Raw genomic sequence first — 19,160 nt, 5'->3', positions numbered from 1 at the left:
CTAGATACCCCAATGATGATTGTGGCCAAGTTTGGTTTGATTTGGCCCAGTAGTTTCAGAGGAGAAGATTTTTGTAAAAGTTAACGACGACGGACGACGACGACGACGGACGCCAAGTGATGAGAAAAGCTCACTTGGCCCTTCGGGCCAGGTGAGCTAAAAAGCTATTGTTCCTAATTTTCTTAATCTTAATGGCCTATACTGGATTTCTTATGTTTATACGCTTCTACTACACAACATATAATTGATGGTGGTTTCATTCCCTTTAACATGTTTAAACTACATTTTTTTTATATCATCACACATAATATGAAATGTTACACTCATACAGATACAGAACAGAGACATAAATTTTATTCCATTAATTATCTGACCTGATGTGTCCCAATGACATTCATGAAAATTTGTCAAATAAAAATTAAATAACATCTCATCTATCAAGTCTATATAAATAAAGAAATGTACCACAAAATGTGAATATTACCTCAAAGATTTCCTTTTCAAAAAATAGAATGAAACTTATATTAGCCAGGCCCAATCAGGTTACATTCAATGAATAATACTTTAAACAGGCATGTCTGTCAGATCTGCTGTTTATTAATCACAGATAATATAAAGTACTTATATATCATGCATTTGAATTTTATACTTATAAGAAGTAGTCTGGTTTCATACTTAAAATTAGTTAATAGGGCTGTTCCAGAAGGCTCCAATGTTAAGACTACATTTTAAATTTACATGTTTCAATAGAAAAATAAATAAACTTTTACTAACATCATGAACATAGTCATAGGTTTGCCAAAAAAATTATTGAGCCTAAATATGACAGAGTGTGGATTAATTAAAAGACTGATTCAGAAATCAATTTTAATTACTTTTGATTTTGAAATTTAACAATAACTTACACTTTACAACTTGCTTTACATTTCTAAATATTATCTTTCATAAATCTATGTTCAAATGGTATTGCTTTGACTTCAGACTTTCTATCCCCTACAGATATTCATTTCTGAATCAGCCTTTAACAAAATCAGCTATTATCCAAAGGCAACATATTTTGTACGGAACTCCAGTTCAAAGCAGATAGATCAACCGGCAACACATCTACATCATCAACCATATTAGCATCCAGGGGATACTCAGCTAAAAACTTAGACAGATTATAAGAATTGTCATGGTTACCCATCTTGATAGGTGTAAGACCAATGAAATTCAAGTCTAATTTTGGCGAGGAACTGGAAGATGATGTTGGGGACTTTTTTGTTGTCATTTGTGGGGAACCTCTCAAACATTCTAGGAAGCTATTATCCAGAATATTTTCATTTTTTAACGGTGTAAGTCCTGAGAAAGGTGAAGGCATCTGAGGTAAGAATCCAGAGTGTTTAAGAGGAGTAGAGGTTATTGCACTTGATTCATCACATTTCTCAACATTTTCGTCGAGTAATTTCCTCATCGGAGTCGGAAGTTCTTCTTCTAATCGTGACACAAACTTTGCATATTCAGTTTCTTCATCTGAACTGTCTTGCATTAATTCACGTTCTTTTGGAACTAACTTCTGCTTCCGTCTAGATCTAGTTCTTCTAACAGGTTGAGGATCTTTGGAATATAGTTTTGGTTGAGGCAAGCCTGTTCTGGCTCTTTTGGCACATGTTTCATTGTCACTTTTATTACTTTCACCTAGACCTTCAGCCTCACTACTGCTCAGAGCCTGAGAATCAAGCCAGGCCTGTTTGACAATGTTTGGTGGGGACAACAGTAATGAAGGAGACAATTTTGGAGCAATCTTTCTGGTTTTATTGCCTTTCTTTGATTCGGACTGAGAATCTGAAACAGATAAAAATAATAGAAATAATTTTCTACAATAAACAATCTCCTTTTTCATTAGGTTAAAATTTCTTTATTCAAACAAAAGATGATATTTGAAGATGAAAATTAAGCCTGTTTAGAAGTAAATGTGTGGATACTTCAACAGTCAGGTAGATTACTAAAACACTTAATGTTAATTAAACTGATAAATTGTACAATGAAATCATATTAAATTAGAAATGCTAATTTAAGAAGCTTGAAAAAAAAAAGATAAAAAAGAACAACATTTGCAAATAATCTAAATTTCAGTAAATGATTTCAATTGCAAGTTTACTTTTCATGAACTTGCTATATATTTAGCATAAATGATAAGGTAAAGTTTGAATTATATTTCAAAGTTTCTTAATTTGCAGCAAGAAAAGTTGAATCATTGAAGTGTAATAAAGTATTGAAGTTTCAGTATAAAATATCTCTAGTTTATTTGTAAAACAGCCATGAAAAGACAGTTGATGAGGACTTATCAAACAAATTGTTAATTTGACAAACAGATGCTTAGAAAAGATAGAGCACAAGAGCTGCCAAAGATATTAAGGGCATTTGATACAGTTACAGGGGAGGTAATGTCGTTGCTAACGTAAATTGTTATTTTCGCAACGTCAAACTATGACTTATGGGGAAAAAGATTCAGTTTCCGACTGATATTTATCATTCAAACTTATTTACCTTGAAAACGAGTTCATGGACCCCTCTTTTTTTAAAATGCCCATTTGGTTTGATTACGCGAGGAGATTATTTGTGCAAATTTTCATGAAAACGTAAATAGTGCAATTTTTTTAAATTTGATAAATATACAGCAAAAAATGATGTTTTTTTCTACATTCCTGAAAATTTGATAAATATGAGTTATTTCTGAATAAAAAAAGCATGAGTTTTTCAGATACTTATAAAATACAGAAATAAAAAATTATTCAACAAAAAACAATTTGTGTTTATCATTTAAAACAAAAAAAATATGTCTTTCTTTTGAAAGGGAAAATACAGCCACAAATCTGAATTTTGAGCAAATATACAAAATGTCGACCCCATTTTACTCAAAAAGTAGCACATGAAGGTATATTTTTATATTACATATTTGATTAAATCAGGTTAAAAATAGTCTATATGGAATTTTTAATCAATATGTAAATATGGGATCAAAACTGTATCCTATGCCCTTAATACAGGAAGTGTATTGAATATTTATCTTCTTGTTGTTAAAAAATTATTGTTTTGAATGATGTGTGCTCTAAATTAATTAGAAACAAAAAATCTGGAAAATAACAGTTTTATGTTTTAAAAATTGAGAAATTCATTATGACATCAAAATCAATTTGCATCATAAAGGTAAAGCTATTCCCAACATTTTTTTTTTATATAAAGGACAACATTTAGCAGGTTAAAATATAACCAATTGTGATATCATCCAACCATTCTACTTTTAGTCAATTATCAGGGCCAAACAATCTCTAAATCATTCCTTGTCTATTTAGAATCACCAATTTTTTCCTTCAATTTATGAATTAAAATAAATCAACAGTGCAGTATTAACCAGAAATATTATTAAAACAAGAATGTGTCCATAGTACATGGATGCCCCACTCGCACTATCATTTTCCATGTTCAATGGACCGTGAAATTGGGGTCAAAACTTTTAATTTGGAATTAAAATTAGAAAGATCATATCATAGGGAACATGTATAATAAGTTTCAAGTTAATGTGACTTCAACTTCATCAAAAACTACCTTGACCAAAAACTTTAACCAAAACTTTAACCTCAACTTTGCACTATCATTTTCTATGCTTAGTGGACCGTGAAATTGGGTCAAAACATTAATTTAGAATTAAAATTAGAAAGATCAGATCTTACAGAACATGTGTACTAAGTTTCAAGTTGATGTGACTTCAACTTCATCAAAAACTACCTTGACCAAAAACTTTAACCTGAAGCGGGACAAAGGAAGGAATGGATGAACGAACAGACGGACTAACGGACCCACAGACCAGAAAACATAATGGCCCTCTACTTTTGTAGGTGGGCATAACAATAAATCTTGTATAATATAATCTAATATGACTAATAAATATTTCATACTTTCACTAGATGTAGATTCCTGAGAACTTGTCAGAGGAAGATTTTGATTCTGTGCTGTAGAATTGGGTACATTCTGTATTGGTATCAGGGCATAGGTCTGAAGTGGTCCACTACCAATAGGCGAAGGCCGAGGTAATATTGGTTGTGGTCCAGCTGTCAATATAAAAGAACAAGATCAATAAATCTTCAATCACACACACTGTCTGCTGTAAAGCATTATTTTACAGTATTATTTTCAATTATTTTATCTTATAATAAGAAACAAATATAATAGTATTAACAATATATGGCAAAATATACATCTAATCAACATTTAAATTGAAGAGAAAAGCTAACAATAAGTTTTTGGTCCTGGTTTTCTTAATTATTGTCATTCAGAACTAGTTATAAGGCATACACATTTTTAACTTGTAATTTGTATTTTTTTTACCTCAGATCAATTGTCAAATCCCATTATCCAGTCTGTTAGTAGAACATGAACTACTTTTCCTGACAATGTCGGACATAAAATCTCACTGAAAGTTTTTGCAAGTTTCCTGTGTCTCTTTATTTTATACACTAAGCGAATCTTTTCAATCAGTAATTTCATTTCATTAATTTGAACAATAATTTGATACTTATACTTTATATAATAGTAATTTTCTAATGCAACATGTGCAAAGATGTACACCTTTAATACCAAGACTTCTCAACAAAATTCAGATTTTTAGCAAAAATAACAACTGGATAGATTTCTCCAAAACAAAAACTCATATTTAAAATTCTTTGCATTATTCATGTTATTTGTTTTTTTACAATTTCACGAAATCTCGATTGTTAATCTTCTATTTTATTCCATTGTTTAACAACCAGAATAATAAATGCATACACAAAAGTTGCACAATTAACAGCACAACTTCTTTACCTCTTTTTCTAGCCTGAGTTCCTGTACAAGTTGTTGAAGCTGTAGACTGTGGTATATATGATGGAATCACTGGTATCATTCCATTAAAAGGAATGGGTGAATCAGATTTTACCTCATCTACAAAAAATATCAAACAAATTACAAATCTTTTAATTAGATTCACATCATACTGATGAAATTATAAAATTCATAGAAATTTCTGGATTTATTTCATACACTCCTTATTGATTATTTGATATTTTGTTTTTGTAACATGAGAGCAAGATGTTTCATTGTTAATTGTTCAAACAGTTTATTTTTATCATTGCAATAGGTTCTCGTTAAGGATTATTAATTAAGTTGAGTCCAGGGACTTGTCATTTTTTTCCATGGCACATCAAACAGTAAGAAAATATAATTGCATTGGTGTATAATTTATTATTCGAGTCTTAATGACAAAAAGATAGCAAGGAAAATTATTTTCCAACTTTTGTTAAAAAGTGATGATATATGTACCCCAATTATCACAAAGTTTGTGAAAACTACTTCTGTTACAAATCGCCCTGACAGTGTATGTGGAACTTGTCTGTTTGCAGTTCTTAAAATATTTTAATGGAACAACATGTAGAAATTTAATCTTTTGGTGCAAAAAAAGCGTCAAATGTGAAAATGAGTGCCAGGATTTCGCCTATAAAAACATACATGGGAAGGTACTTCCAAATTTCAACTATAAGTGGTCGTCATTTATATTTTCGCATAATGGAAATGAAAATGTAATTTTGATTTGCCTCTATAGATTGTTACCCCATTTTTTTTTTTTTAAGTGCCTTCCCTGGATACCATGTACGACTAACAGAACATCTGAGAACACTGGTTGCATTAGCAACTGGATATGCAAGGTACAAGTTGACACAGTAATCAACTTCCATTTTAGAATTGTCAGTCTACTCTAAAAATTATTTATAGCAGTGTATACAAAGTATTATAAAGTATTGTATTCATGATGACATAAAGTTGCAGAACAGAATAAATTTTCAGGTAGTTCAAACCTTTTTTGGTATCTCTAACAGGACAAGACTTTAATTTCTCTGGACAATCATCCCTTACAGTCCAGTAAGAACCATGCTTCTTATTGGTTTCTCTTTCAAAAATACTGTACAATGACAAATTATGTCGGATAGAATTCTGAAAAATATATTATATAATATTAGAGTTATAGGTTTCATAACGAGTGAGAATTAGATATCGATTGATATCAACTCGAGTTATTTAATTTCAATAATAATAAACGAGCCTATGGCGAGTTTATTATTATTGAAATTAAATAACGAAAGTTGATATCAAGCGATATCTTATTCTCACAAGTTGTTAAACCTATTTCTCTTATGGCAAAAAGTTGTATGTGCGTGGCCTATTTGTTGCGAGTTGTGTTGCTACGGCCGTTTTTCTTTGCAACGCGTACTTGTTTACTTATGACAGATATTTATAATTTTTTAAAGTAAAATTTACCAAAATCGTCTAGGGATCATCAAATTAACGTAATTTTGATATCACTTTTTCATATTACACTCCGTACGGTGTGATACGAAAAATATCTATTCATGTGGGAGTTAAATAACAGGCCCCAACCATAAGAGAAAAAGTGTTATTACATGGACAACATATGAGCTTTGTCGTATAGAAATTAACCTTTATGCAAGTGCCATTTACATGTACATGTATACAACTTTGATTGGTTTCAGAAACATTCATCATGTTCCAATACCAAATAAAAGATACTTATTGTCTGTTTTATAGGGTTCTTATAACAACTCAATTTTCAATCAGTTACAAACTTTTGATGGAGATCCTATTTCAAGCTGAAATAGGATAACAAATTTATTGATATATTTACTTGCATAAGGTCAATTTTTTATCTGATAGAGCCCATATATTATAAGCACAAGAACAAAAAGTGTTCTAAATACATGGCTAACCAAAAGGTGACCATGAACAATGTGTATAAAATTCAACTCGCACAAAAACTTAAAGAGCCAGAATCTTATAACTGTTTATTGAAACCTGCCATATTCTATTAGTGCCTGAAATTCAGTGGTCATATGGCCTATGGGGTCCTATTATAGCTTGCTATGTAATATTGGTGTTGCTCATTGTTGAAGGCTGTACATTGACCTACTGATGCCAACTTCTAAATCATTTATCTCTGGTGGAAAGTTGTCTAATTGGCTATCAAACCAAATCATCTTATTCTTATATTAAAGTAGGAAAGGCTGGAAAAACAAACTTTGTTCTTGTTAAGTCTGATATCATGTTCTACATTTTTTATTAAATTAAAACCATTTTATAACTTAGTAATTTTTAAACAGCCAACTGTTACAATTTGCACTCTAAATAAAGTTAATAATCTTGACTAATGATAAAAAAAAATATTGAAAAACTAATAACGTTATTATTTTAGATTTTTCTTGACATATTGGATTTTGAACAGACCTTCAAAGAAAAGTTATATCCACTGTGTATTAATTGTACATGTTACTAAACATGTATGCCGTCATAATTTTGTACTTTTAAAATATCTAACTGTATTTTTTTTACCTTAACTATTGTATCTGTATTTATATTGTATGTTTCTATGTAAACTTGTATTTAGTTTTTAGAGAATAAAGTATTAGGGGCCAGCTGAAGGACGCCTCCGGGTCCGGGAATTTCTTGCTACATTGAAGACCTGTTGGTGACCTTCTGCTGTTGTTTTTTTCTATGGTCGGGTTGTTGTCTCTTTGGCACATTCCCCATTTCCATTCTCAATTTTATCTATCTAGCTTAATGTCATATACTTCTACATGTATAATTATGGCAAACTGTTGTGGTAAATAATTGTTGTCTTGTTTTCATTTTGGTTACGGAATATAACAATCATTGTTTTGGTAAATTTGCAGTTTTGATGGGCTTAAATAAATGATTAATTCAGAATATCTTTATAATTTTATATGTATGTAAAAATATTGACTGAAGCACAATGTGTATAAACTGTGGAAAATACCATAACGGCATAAACATTTTTACAACCTGATGGAATTTTATCACCGGTCATTTCTAAAATTTCATTCATCACCAAGCATTTCGGGGACAAATTTTATCTAAATTATTCCAGCGCCAGTTTGAAAGACCCCTGCTACTCTACTAGCACATGGGCTATCCCCTGATGCAGACCTTGCACAACCCGGTTGCAGATGAGATGTCTATTCTCATCCTCTCTGTGGAGACACTCCACTTCCTGGCTGGCGCATTGTCGGGCAGGCAGGTTCCCTCTAAGTGAAGGTTGAAAGCTGACTTGCTCAGGCAGGAACTCAAAATTTTATTTTGTATGCTGAGTGTTTCTCAAGGGCCAAAACTGTTTTGATTGTTTATAATAAAATTATTATTCTAACATATCTTCCTGCTTTAAGCCAGAGTGACTTGCAAGGATTATGTCTTGGTTAACACACAGATCGTTAACTTTTCTTTTCATCAATGGAAGGCTTACATTATAAAACTTTGCTCTTTGGAATAGGTAAATATGTAAATGAATATAACTCAAAATATTTAGTATGCCTGTCATTGGTGACCTACATTGTCTTATTTCACTGACACTACACATTTATAAAAGAAGTGTTTGCATACCACTGGACAACAACAAAATAATAAACAACCACCTTCTTAAACTACAGGAAATATTTACATCTACAATATTTCAGGAAAGATAAGAGACTACAAAAATTACATTATGAGACATAATACAGACTGACTACATACAACAAGTTTGTATAAATAAAGCTTTTAATTTTTTATGAATTTTAACATTGTCATGGATAGCACTTGCAGTCATAGCAGTTGTATTTTATATAGAAATAAATATGATTTTGAATTGCCTCCTGATCGTTGACAGTAAATCAAAATCATACTTTCTCATGAAACATACAGTATGTTTAATTATTTTATTATATAATACATGGAATTGTCAGTAGATAAAAAGTTATTACATTAGGCAATTGTAAAACATTGTTGAAAAAGACTACTTTCAAGATTTCATACCATATTTGGTTGTGTATAGTCTGTACTTTTTTACCTGTTGGTACAAGGGGTGTGGATTATACACAACTATAACTGGATTTCGATTTTTTTTTTTTTTTTTTTTTTTTTTAATTATTTATTCAAGATGTGTATTTCATTTAATTATTTAAAAGGATTTTTACTATACACAGGCAAATACAGTACTTTAACATTTTCAATAAACTGATAAAGCTCAACTGTAGATCTACCGACAATTCCTTGAGACGTAGTCTCTTCGGTTTTTTTTTTTTATTAATGTTGAAAGACTAAATTTGCAGACCTACCCTCCAACCAGGTTTGGCGGTATACTTGTAATAAGGAAATGTACTTTCAATCCAAGCACATATGTCTCGTAATCTCATTCTTTTGTCTTCTTTACTGTGCAGAGCCATTTGTATCAAGGTCATGTAAGAAAATGGTGGTCTTTTCTTCCTACCACATTCTGTAGCAACCTGTAAAGAAATATCACATATTTTAAAACTTAATAATTTAATTTGATAGCTTATCTTTCAGAATGATGTTCTTAATTAAATATTTGCACATATTTCATGGAGTAAAAATTCATAGGAAAATCTTTGAAATCAGTCAGATAGGTTAAGTGGCATAAATTTTTAAAATAACGTACATAAAGCAGAATATTTTTGTCCTAGGTTACAGTTGTCTTTTCAACACTGTTTCTTCATCTTTTTTAACAATGTTGTATTTATATTTTGTCAGATGAAACTTAAGTGTTTTTGTTTTGTCTTCTTGATCAAGTTGTGCCATTTCTATTGATATTTTAAAGAGTGCTTTTTTATCATGTAATGTTACAATACTGTTTTAGGTTAGTGTGAAGGTTGGTGTCTGTCAAACGTTTAATTCTGCTGCATTTTTTTTCAAATAAAAAATCTCTCAGTCTGTCAGTAGCTTGTTGTTCAGCGGTTGTCCTTTATTGGTGTGATTTATAAGTGTTTCTCATTTTTTTTTATAGAAAAGACTGTTGATTGTCCTGAATTGTTTTGCACTTATTTTGGGCCCTTTATCAGTCAGGGGACTTACTTAAATGAGTGATTTTCTAAATCACTGATTTAAGTAACATTATTTCCATAAAGGGAGGAAGTAAGAGTTGTCTTTCTTTAATAATCACCTATTTAAGTACAAATTAATCACTAGAAGAAGTGATTTAATCTTATTGTAGCTTTAAATATAGAATACTAATGATCCAGGGACTAATTATGTTTCTAAACTTATCAGAACCAACATCTGTGTTGTCTAGGATGACCAGGTCATTTCAGGTGATGACCTTGTATTGAATCTAAGATAATGACATTAAAAAAGAGTATCATACCTCAATTTCCTTCCCAAAAATCACTTATTTAAGTATCATTATTTTAATAACCCCCATTAATTTCAACACCCCACCCCCCCAAACAGTGAAATTTTATCACGAACAGTAGAATTTTATTACATAATCTGAAAGATGAAACCTTGAACTTTACAGGAAAAATACTCCCAATGCTGGGAAAAAAATCTGTTATGGGACGACATCAAAAGATCGATATGTAGGATAAAAAACTTAAAACAAATAGTTTGGGGGTGGGGGTTAGAATTCTGCAAGTTTTGTATATCTAAAATCGATTTTTACATATATCCCTATTGGTAAATCAATTTTTCCTAAATTAAGTTCAGAGGGGGTGGGGGGGTCAGTGAAAAAACTATGTGAATTAAAATTTTTATCCTACATTGAACTTTTGATGTCGTCCCTAAGACAGTATTAGTTCATTATGTAAAGCCATTATTATAGCATATTTTCAACTAAAATAGAATTTGCAGATAAATGATAGCATCCAAGGCTTAAATCTTTCTACATAAAAGAAGCAAAATGTTATTTTTTTTTCAATTTTATTAATAAAAAGATATTATTTAAACCTATGTGTTTAAAATTTTGGTAAAACTACAAAATCACAGTTTGTGACAAAACTTTGAATTTGCTACTCAAATAAGTGATTTAAAACTCACTTATTTCAATAAGTCCCTTGCAGGATTGACTGTTTATAGCTTGCAGTGTTCTCCTAAGATATTTCATTTAACATTCTGGTAAACAGGGCAAATTGAAATACCATCTTGTTTCAAAAAATTATAGTATCACACCAATAACATAATCTATAAGAAAACAGCTTCAGATAGCATCACATTTGAGATTATAGCATCGCATTACCATGATGCTTAAAGTCCCTGGGGAGAACACTGGCTTACCAAGGGCCATGTTGATGATCCTACTTTTTATACAGTGTGAATTGGATGGAGAGTTGTCTCATTGGCACTCATCATAGCACATCTCCTTATAAATATTTTTGTAGTGCTTGAACTTTTTTTACAGTTAAATATAAGAGCTTTGAAAAAAATGGCCTTTTCTTTATTTTTATTTGAATATTTTGGCTTGGGATGTATCATTTATTGTGCACTTTAATTTATCCTGTTAGGCTTTTCCCCAACAGCTACTTGTTGTCAATAAATTACCCTCATAATATCATCAGTACTCATTCGTTTCCATTGTACAGGTGTAGCACTGTGGACTGACTTTGATGGATCAGGCTTGTCTGCCTTTGTTGGATTCTTCAACTGTATACCACCCAGCCACTGGATATTAGTTAATGATGTATCTAAGACCTCTACAAAAAATCCTGATCTTTATAAATGTACATGTCATGCTTTTTAGTAATTAAATGACAGATACATGTACTATAGGAAACTAAAAAGTGGAAAATCCTTTAAAATTGATCTGAATGTTACAATCAAGATAAAAAAAATAAAATGAAAGATTTTACATTCACTATGTTGTTTTATCTCATAGAGCGTACATCTCTTTTGATAATGCCCTGAATGATACATGTCTTCAAACATTGTGTATAGTTTCTTGTGTGCAATTTGATTTAAAATGGTTTCATGGCAACAATCAATCTTTTCTTAATTATCTTCATTAAACTGAAAAGATATCTTTGAAAAATTTATGCCCCACTGTCTAATCACATCTAACATGTCTAAGGCATAACAATGAGTTTCTTGTTTCACATATTTTTTTCCAGAAAAAAACTATATATGTACAAAAAACGATGTATCTGATGTTAAGTGGTTGTCGTTTGTTTATGTGGTTCATAAGAGTTTCTTGTTTCTCGTTTTTATATAGATCTATATAAGACTGTTGGTTTTCCCGTTTGAATGGTTTTACACTAGTAATTTTTGGGTCCCTTTATAGCTTGCTCTTGATGTGAGCCTGGGTTCCATGTTGAAGACCATACCTTGACCTATAATAGTTTACATTGTGACTTAGATGGAGAGTTGTCTCATACCATATCTTCCTTTAAGTATATAAAACAAGAGTGCACACACTGAAATGTCTCGCCTTCTTTACTAATCATTGATATTATGTTGATACTCCTAAATATAATGCTTTATTACGACTGTCACATAAACTTAACATGAACCATGAAAATGAGGTCAAGGTCAGTTGAACCATATGCCAGGCAGACATGTACAGCTAACAATGCTTCCATACAACAAATATAGTTGACCTATTGCTTATAGTTTAAGAAAATAGACCAAAACACAAAAACTTAACACAGAGCAATGAACCATGAAAACCAGGTCAAGGTCAAATAAAACCTGCACGACTGACATATAGATCATAAAATATTTCCATACACCAAATATAGTTGACCTATGACATATAGTATAAGATAAAAAGACCAAAACTCAAAAACTTAACTTTGACAACTGAACCATGAAAATGAGGTCAAGGTCAGATGACATCTGCCCGCTAGACATGTACACCTTACAATCATTCAATACAACAAATATAGTAAACCTATTGCATAAAGTATGAGAAAAACAGACCAAAACACAAAAACTTAACTATGACCACTGAACCATGAAAATGAGGTCAAGGTCAGATGACATCTGCCCGCTAGACATGTACACCTTACAATCATTCCATACAACAAATATAGTAAACCTATTGCATAAAGTATGAGAAAAACAGACCAAAACACAAAAACTTAACTATAACCACTGAACCATGAAAATGAGGTCAAGGTCAGATGACACCTGCCAGTTGGACATGTACACCTTACAGTCCTTCCATACACCAAATATACTAGACCTATTGCTTATAGTATCTGAGATACATGTATGGACTTGATCACCAAAACTTAACCTTGTTCACTGATCCATGAAATGAGGTCGAGGTCAAGTGAAAACTGTCTGACGGGCATGAGGACCTTGCAAGGTACGCATATACAAAATATAGTTATCCTACTACTTACAGTAAGAGAGAATTTAACATTACAAAAAATCTGAACTTTTTTTTCAAGTGGTCACTGAACCATGAAAATGAGGTCAAGGACAATGGACATGTGACTGACGGAAACTTCGTAACATGAGGCATCTATATACAATATATGAAGCATCTACGTCTTCCACCTTCTAAAATATATAGCTTTTAAGAAGTGAGCTAACACCGCCGCCGCCGCCGGATCACTATCCCTATGTCGAGCTTTGTGCAACAAAAGTTGCAGGCTCAACAAAAACTGCAATTATCAGTAAGTATGACCTTTAACATGTTTAATGCGTCTCAAAATTGCCTGGCTCTTATTTAATTTTACTCTTGTACTCATCCTTTCATAAATGAAATGTAACAATAAACCTTATGTAAATACAAATAAACCATGATAGTTTCATACTCCAGGATAAGTATTTCTCAGAAGAATCGTAAAATCCCTTTAATCGTGATAATATAAAAATAACAACTTGACAAACCTTTTTCCATAGGAACAGCAACAGAATCATTAGATTCTTGAGAATTAGTAAAACCAAATGAATCAGGTGATTTCCCAAAACCAATAGAATCATGGGAATAAATGTCATCTGTTTCCTGTTTTATACATGGAGGTAACATTTCTGTAGATCTTGGATTTATCGATTCTTGAGAGTCAGACATTGGAAGATGTCCAATGGTGTAATTTGATGAGTCTCCTTGTTGTACCATCACTACAGTCTCTTTCTGCTTTACGTCACAATGAATGACAACTTCTCCAATTTTTGATGTTGTGGTGTTTGGTTTTTGCATTTCTTTAAGAACTTCATTAATACTCTGTTGGACTTCTGCTGCAGTTCTGTTGTTATTTGGTAGTGAAAGATCTAATGGTTTTTTATTGGGGGCTTGTATGACTATACGATTTTCAACTTGCTCCCACTGGAATGGAGTTGATGACCTAGATGTGCTTTCCAATGAGGTTGTAGACGGTGGCCTGTTACTTTCATCATGTTCCAAATTAACAAATTTTTCCTGTGGATTTTCTGGTAAGGAAAAAGCATCTGCTCCAGTAAATTTCTTAGTAGAAAACACTGTAGGTGACTGTATTCTTGCAGAATTGTGGAGGCCAGCTGCTAAAGAAGACATAGGTGAAATGTTTGAGTATTGAGGTACAACATTTCTTCCTTCTAAATTAACTGAGGATGGAACCAGTATAATTTGCCTAGCTGCTGGATGTTGAAACCCCTGTTCTGGTGTTGGAAGAGGGCTTGGAGTGTTGAATTGTGAATATATACCACTACTGCCACCACTGAAGTAGCCTGAAGACCCTGATAAATTAAATTTTGAGGACATAGGTGTTGAGAAGGAAGGAGGAATAACCATGTAACCTGCAATTGGTTCACTAGTCCTTGCATGGTGTGTTTCCTCATAACCTTCATCAATTTCATGTTTAACTGTACATTTATCAATTTCCATATCAATATCATCGTCACTAAATACTTTGACAGCTGACTTAGAGCTGTCATATTCTTCAAATTCCAAGTTTGAAAAGTTGATTTTGACATCCTCAGTTGAGGTAGATTTAGATCTTAAAAGTTTCTGAAATGAAGAGGAATCATTTTCTTGTTTAATATTTGTTTCATTTAGAATTCTGGAGGATGTCTTCAAAACACTGTTCCTATCAGGATTTGGCAACCCAGATGAACTGTCCACTGTTTCATTGGTGTCAAACACAACAACATATGCATTTCTTCCTCTATCTTTTATCACTTTCTCTGCTAACTGCTGTGGTAATGGGTACACAGTTTTCTTAGATGTAGCTTGTGAGAAATGGGGTCCTACAAGATGTCTTCCATGATTGGATGACATCGTTCTGAAAAATCCTCTGATGCATTACCTGCAAGAAAATTTAAATAACTATAATATAATAACGAATAAATTTGTCAATGTTCCACACATACAATGTACATGACATATATCATTGTATGTGGGTATTTTTCAAATACTGTTAAAAATGGAGTTTCACAATTACCATTTTTTGCACAACACAATCTTCATTCGCTAGAGGTATAAAGAAATGTTATGGGGAAGTCAGTATGCACGGTTAGCCACTAGTCCGATGCCCCAGACTAGTAAAATTTCATTCGGACTAGTGAGTTTTTGCAAAATTTTGTTTGGACCAATAAGAAAAATGTCAGAATATTGGTCTTCGGACTAGTAGTTAAAAAATTTTTTGGTGCAGACTGGGGGAAGGGTTGAGATCTCACTAAACATGTTAAACCTGGCAACATTTTTGCGCCTGACCAAAGTCATGAGTCTCTGTCCTTTGTTAGTCTTACAACAAGTATGTTTTTTTTTAATTTCATAGATATAGGAAGATTCATTTATAGCCTTAGGAGTTTAGCATGACATTCATTTTAATTGACTAGTACACATTTTTCTTCAAGTCCCGTTCTGGATGCAGGATTTTCTCCCTAGTTGAAGACCAGTCTGTTTTTTACTCTATGGTTGGGTTGTTGTCCTGTTGACACATTCCCCATTTCAATTCTCTATCTTATTATAGTTCACAGAAAATTATTATATTCTAACCAGTTTTTTAATTTGGTTACAATCAAGAATGGTCAGTATCTACAAATGTACGATTTTAGTGATTTTCAAAAATTTGCAATCATAGATTACTAATTATAATAGATTACTAATTATATAATGATCTTTAAAAAAAACAGGGGCAGAGTGAACTAGGTATAGCACTTTAAAATCTGACTCAACGTGTCAGTCTAGTCAAAGCAGGATTCATATAGTGGAGTCCCCTGTGTCTGCATGGCCAGTGGTAATGTGCATTAGCCATTTTCTTCATACATGTATCTGCAATGTAACATAAATTGAATCGTTCTAGTAATTGTTTTAGTCTTTATTTAAGTCTAAATTATATCTGATTGAAATCAATTTGGCTTCGCATCCTTCAATTGCAGTCATGGCAGTGTTTGGTTCAAATTCAAAAAAAAAAATATGTGTGTTCCTTATGACGTCTTTAAAAAAAAATAGGGTAGGTAGGTAGGGACTTTTTTTATTTTACATTTTTTTTTAAAGCTGAGTCTATGGGAGGAACATTCTGTCTTTAACAGTGCTTATTGAAAAATGACAAAAGGGTATGCTTTTTTTTAGCTTAAAAAATCGGGCGGGTGACGTAATAGGAAACACGCATCTTTTTTTTATTTAGCCTAATATAAAATTGTTCCTTTATTCTAAATAAGCTATTTTTGGCTGTCTTGCAAAAATTCACCTAACAACTCTCAAAACATGAGTTTCCTTAATTTTGGACAAACATTGTGCAAAATCTTGAGAGTGAAACTATGTACATACAGAAGATTTTATTAAATGTGTTCACAATATTATCGGATTTATTGGTTTTATCAATCTATTAAAGTGTGGTCACACGTTTAGATGCGTGATCGAATGCACTGGACTGCACTGTAGTGTATACATGTGACTGTTCTTGTCCCTAGGGAGCAAACATGGCATGTAACTTGCTACTGGACATTTTACGTTTTTTTATTGAGTTAAGCCTTCCAATTGATATTTTATCGTGTGTTTTTCTATTTTTTGATGTTATACTATTGTTTCCGTAAAAGGGAGAAGGTTTGGTACCATTAAAACATTTAATGCCACTGCAAATGTTTGCACCTGTCGTAAGTCAGGAATCTGATTTTTTGTTTATGTAATTTATGTGTGTTTCTCGTTTTTCATATAGATTAGAACGTTGGGTTTCCCATTTGAATGGTTTTACACTAGTAATTTTTGGGCCCTTTATAGCTTGTTGTTCAGTCTGAGTCAAGGCTCTGTGTTGAAGGCCGTACATTGGCCTATAATGGTTTACTTATATAAGTTGTTATTTGGATGGAGAACTGTCGCATTGGCACTCACACCACATCTTCCTATATATATCCATTTAACAGTTATCTGTCATATCATAAGGCCAGGATTTTTTAATTTGTTGGTTTATGGATCCGCCGACCTGATTTTGCCTATTTCCAGAATAAAAATAAAATTGACTTTTCATGCTTTTTCATTCCTGCCGACCCTTACAAATGCATTATCCCTGAAAAATAAATAAATTAGCCTTTTTTTATAAAATGAAATGCATTAATCACTAACAGAATTGATAACACTTTCTGTTGTGAAAAAATGAAACTTCCAGTTTACGTTTCTAAAAATAGATAAATCAATTATTAATGACCTTGACATGTCGTTTGGACAAATATTTTTGTGGAACGAAACCCGTGTTTAAAACCAATTACACAATAAGTTCGTTTCTCTTATTTGTCAACAGTCCGTAAGATGCATCTTCTCATAGAAATAGACTTGTCCAAATGTGGACAGGTGGAAGTTCAGGACATCAAGTTAAAGTACTGAATATTAACAGATCATTTAAAATTTTCTTGTTTCATAGATAATAAAAATTTTTCGTCCATTTGGATAAAAACGGGAATGCGTGACAACAGATTAACCCGATATTCTCGTTTTTTCCAATGGACGAGTCTATTACGTTTTTGACGCGTGTGTTGAAAATTATTTTCTTACCACGCTTTTACATTTATTTCTTTATCAGTTTTCGTTCTTGAAGATCATTATTCACCAAGTTTTCTGGAATTGATTAAGAACTATGTGAATTTGTCTTCCTTTATGAAATTTAATTACGTCTTTGTCCGTGTACCCCCTTTTTTACGGAAAATTATTAGGCAATGTCATGCAATTTTTATTACAACTGAGCAATAATATTTCATTAAACTAAAATTTAAGAAATGATGACAAAATAGGATAACAAACATATTATTAGAAATGTGAAATATATATTTATTTTGCATATCAGTTTTCTGTCTTGAAAGGTATTTTTTTTATTTTTTTCCCGACCGACCGACCCGACTTTTTCATGGAGAAAATCCGTAAACCAACAAATTAAAAAACCGTGGCCTAATCATGCTTTTAATTAAGTTGTGCAGGAAGACTGTTGTAGTCAAAGACTTCATACTTGATCGAGTAGGAGTTGGCAAAGTTTTAATAATCAACCTGTTGTGTATTAAAAATCTGAACTGATTTGAATTGTTGACTAACCACAAGCAGCATGTTATCTCAAAATTAAAGCTTGAAGAAAAAGCATAGAAACAGAAATAAGGCAATAAAGGAAAGAACAGGTGTGGGTCAGATCTGAGACATGTATATATATATATATATATATATGTGTGTATTTATATGTCTCTGGTCAGGTAAACTAAGAGAAAAAATCTTGAAATGTTCACTGATTCTGGGATTATGTTCAGAATTATAAATTTAACTTATAATTACATTTTGTGAACGATGGAAATATATGTTCAATGTCAATTATATATTTGAAATGTTAGTTTTTTGCATTCTTTTATTCTAATGATTTTTGTTGTCATTTTCCTGCAACACATTTTTGTTACCAGTTCAAATTTACACGTTAATTTTGTGTGCAGTTCTTTCATTTCAACTGTTCAATTGGAGAGGGGAAATGTACGAAAGTTAAGGGTTAAACAATGATAATTATTGGAATATCTAATGCAAGTGCTGAATGGTTGAACGTCTAAAAATTAAATGTAAGCAACTTTCTTTGTGCGAAATCTTAAAATGTCACCGCGCTCGTTCTAAATTTCCAAGAAAAAAACGAGGTATAATATTTGCTGTGCAGGCGAGTAGGTAGCCAGGTTTACCTATTTTTTCAATTTTAAAGTTTGTATGGGAGACTTGAGGATCCTGATCACATTTTGGTAATCAAACTGAAAAAAAAGTTACTAGCGTTTACATTTCAAGTCCAAGCTTGACTGTCATCCATTTTTGAATTTTGGGGCACATTTAAAGATTGACCAATGAAATTTTGTCCACGAAGGATAACGTCATTAAACGAGACTTGAAATAAAATTTCTTTTTGTAAAACTAAATT

General features: G+C 31.9%; 1 protein-coding gene across 3 annotated transcripts; it reads right to left on the bottom strand.

The window, feature by feature from the left end:
• Nucleotides 1–397: 397 nt before the first annotated feature.
• On the bottom strand, nucleotides 398–19,106 carry LOC143083824 (uncharacterized). Of its 3 annotated transcripts, none has more exons than XM_076260199.1 (8): nucleotides 19,023–19,106; nucleotides 13,705–15,098; nucleotides 11,410–11,573; nucleotides 9,195–9,362; nucleotides 5,871–6,006; nucleotides 4,843–4,959; nucleotides 3,939–4,091; nucleotides 398–1,824 (listed from the first exon to the last, which is right to left on the bottom strand). In XM_076260199.1, the coding sequence occupies exons 2-8, from the start codon at nucleotides 15,068–15,070 to the stop codon at nucleotides 1,031–1,033; spliced, it is 2,898 nt and encodes a 965-aa protein (XP_076116314.1). In that variant the 5' UTR covers nucleotides 15,071–15,098; nucleotides 19,023–19,106; the 3' UTR covers nucleotides 398–1,030. The 3 variants fall into 3 exon arrangements, with proteins under 3 accessions (XP_076116314.1, XP_076116313.1, XP_076116315.1); XM_076260198.1 differs by having other exon boundaries at nucleotides 18,931–19,082; XM_076260200.1 differs by having other exon boundaries at nucleotides 11,410–11,561; nucleotides 18,931–19,082.
• Between the last annotated feature and the right edge of the window lie 54 nt (nucleotides 19,107–19,160).

The sequence above is a fragment of the Mytilus galloprovincialis genome, chromosome 7, assembly GCF_965363235.1.
Source record: "Mytilus galloprovincialis chromosome 7, xbMytGall1.hap1.1, whole genome shotgun sequence".
NCBI classification, from domain to species: Eukaryota; Metazoa; Mollusca; class Bivalvia; order Mytilida; family Mytilidae; genus Mytilus; species Mytilus galloprovincialis.
Note: the sequence above shows the minus strand (reverse complement) of the source record. Positions and strands in the feature narration are given on the sequence as shown.